The sequence below is a fragment of the Amphimedon queenslandica genome, unplaced genomic scaffold (genome assembly GCF_000090795.2).
Source record: "Amphimedon queenslandica unplaced genomic scaffold, v1.1 AMPQUscaffold_8625_Cont19432, whole genome shotgun sequence".
In the NCBI taxonomy this organism is placed as follows: Eukaryota; Metazoa; Porifera; class Demospongiae; order Haplosclerida; family Niphatidae; genus Amphimedon; species Amphimedon queenslandica.
This window is the reverse complement of record NW_003551099.1, coordinates 1-2,672: the sequence shown is the minus strand read 5'-3', so window position 1 is coordinate 2,672 and position 2,672 is coordinate 1. Positions and strand designations below refer to the sequence as shown.

The 2,672-nt window shown below is 34.2% G+C and overlaps 1 protein-coding gene across 1 annotated transcript; it reads right to left on the bottom strand.

Annotated features, from left to right (window-relative positions):
* Positions 1-1,044: 1,044 nt before the first annotated feature.
* LOC109591243 (uncharacterized) lies at positions 1,045-1,933 on the bottom strand. The gene is made up of 3 exons (XM_020007014.1): positions 1,629-1,933; positions 1,346-1,570; positions 1,045-1,284 (listed from the first exon to the last, which is right to left on the bottom strand). Exons 1-3 carry the CDS (start codon positions 1,746-1,748, stop codon positions 1,045-1,047), a joined length of 585 nt encoding a protein of 194 aa, XP_019862573.1. The 5' UTR covers positions 1,749-1,933.
* Between the last annotated feature and the right edge of the window lie 739 nt (positions 1,934-2,672).

The window sequence follows — 2,672 nt, the reverse complement described above, 5'->3', positions numbered from 1 at the left end:
TCCTTTTTTTCGAGATGTGGATGATGTTGTGAAGAGTTTTGTATCACAAAATGGATTAGAGGAACATGGAGATGAGATTGTTAAGGTGAGTTACTACATATATAAGGTCATGCGTGTCTAGCTACATGTATAATTATGATAGATGGCTCATTCCTTGCTTACAAGGACAACTACTCTGAAGGAAACTTTTAGTAAAGTATTGAAAAAGCGGTTACTGTCAAAGTATGAAATTCTAGGAGATTCTGAGGACATTGTGTATAGTGATCTCACTCGAAAATTGTGCAACACTAGAATTGAGGAATTTGTGTCATCTTCTCGACAAAAAATGGCAGCAGATAAAGGAAGTGCATCATTAGCAGGCCAAAATTTAAGGGATGGACTACTGAGAGATCATACAAACCTGCAAAGCCGTATTACATATTCTTAACACCAGAATTCTTACCTATGAAATTATAACTATAATTAATTTTATTATACACCATGACCATAGCATTGCATTCATTTATACACTTAATTATAGTTGTACAATTACACATACATTAATACTTTTATTCATTTATTCTTTTGTCCATAAATCTTCTTCTTTAGAGGAAGCACTGCTGTTGACATTTCGTTGTCACGATAGCCTACTCCACTATGATGGCTGCAAACTGTTTTTTGGATCAAATTTGATGCACGGCAAATAGCATTGTTAGCTGAGTCAAGCTTTCCACCAGCATAATACTTGTACTGGCTAAATAAAGATTCAATAGAAGATCCAAAAAGGCATAATGGTGAAATGAAGTATCCTGGGTATTTGTTGAAAAAGTCCTCACAAAATCCCTTGAATCCATACATGTCAATTCTCAGTAAATCAAAAGCTAATGTAAAGAAATGTATGTAGTAATGTTTCAGTACAGTATCTACGTGTATAATCATGTAATAATAATTACAATGATGCATAATGCTTACTTTGCCATGCTAAAAAACTTTTTTGTGTAGAACTGGCATGGTCAAAGTTAGGATCTGTGAATAATAAAAAGACAGGATATTCTATAAAAATGATTATAAATACCATTTTTTTGTAATTTCATTGAGCCAATTTGTAAAAAACAAGTATCCTTCTTCAACTGAACATATGACATCTGATTTCATGTGAGTGACTCTTGAATGAGATAACAAACCATTTTCAAAAAAATTTTGACAGGCTTCCAAGAATTTCAGAGTAATACTGACACTGCACACATCATCGGCATTTGGGTTTTCTTGAATATAATTGGACAACTCCATTAGTACTTGATCTTGCTATTAATAACAAGAATATAAGGTAAGTCAATTGATAAGGTAAGTTAAATCTACTTGTAACCTGCATTATTTTTGCCGGAGCAACATTTAACTTTGTCCAAGCATCTCGAATGACATAAGCCTCTTTCATTTTAGGTACCATTCTTGTTAGTCCCTTACTCACTCTCTCACAATCTCGCTTATAAAGTGAAACAATAGTTTCCCATCCAAATTTCACACCTTTCAATGTAAAATCTTTTGTTCCATTTTGTTGTGAAGAGAAAAGTGCGTTTATCATATTCTTGAGCTATTATGTTTAAGAATAATTATACAGTACACATGCATGCATGCACATTCTATCTCACTTGATGACTAGGACATATTATCCAATGAATGTGGTTTGGTGGATCAAAAGGATTTAGCATTTTGGGACTGACTTTAAAAGGTTCATGATCATCACCTAAACATAAATTTTTAAATTTCATTTTTCATAAAACTGTATGTGTAATACCACATGTAATGGGATAAACTCCAAAATGACCATGAGTTGCCTTAAGAGTTGTTAAATTTACAGATGCGCCATCACAAACCAGCAGAAGAGTCTTAAGCCCATGCAAGTAAAACAGTTTAACTGTTTCCATGACACATGAATAAATAAATTTGCTTTCAAGTGTCTTCAAGCTTGTAAAATAAGGACCAATGATGTCAAAATCTCCTATACATGTAAAAACATAATTTAAAAAAATATTCCTATAACAAATCCAGAAAAGTACTACTAAATGTTCAGAAAAATTAGTAAAATACCTGTCAGATCTCTCCATAAAAACTGTAGTATGTATGATGTTTGCTGAACTTTACTTTCATTAGAAAGTAGCTGGTATATATCAGAAAGAGATGACTGTTCAGCATGTGTCATGCACAATCCAATGATGGTCTGACTTCTGGAATTCCAGATCAGCCTACTGATCACCTTCGCCTCATCAAAGATTAGTACACCTGCTTTCTTTGATTCCTGTCTCCCTTCTTTTCTTCTCTCTTGGCAATGGACTATAAACTGAGCTACCTGATCAGCAATACTTTCATGATTAGCTCCAGGTTGGTGTAGGAAGGCCCCTTTGTATGCTTGAAGTGTGGATCGAGAGGGAAGTTGAAGTATATTAAAAGACTTCAAGCAGTGGCGGTTCTAGGATTGAATTTCTGGGGGGGCCTTAATGATATGGGTGGGATAATTAGTGGGTGCGGTCAACCAGGCTTGCAGGATTTCATTTGGAAAGTCAAAATTTAGAAGATTAAGCCTCTTAAATGAGCTCCTTTGTGGTTTACAGACTGTTTACACAGTCAAGCACTGCAGCTGTTTCATAGTTTACATAGATAAAACTAATTTTATACTTCACCACAAAAATTTTGGG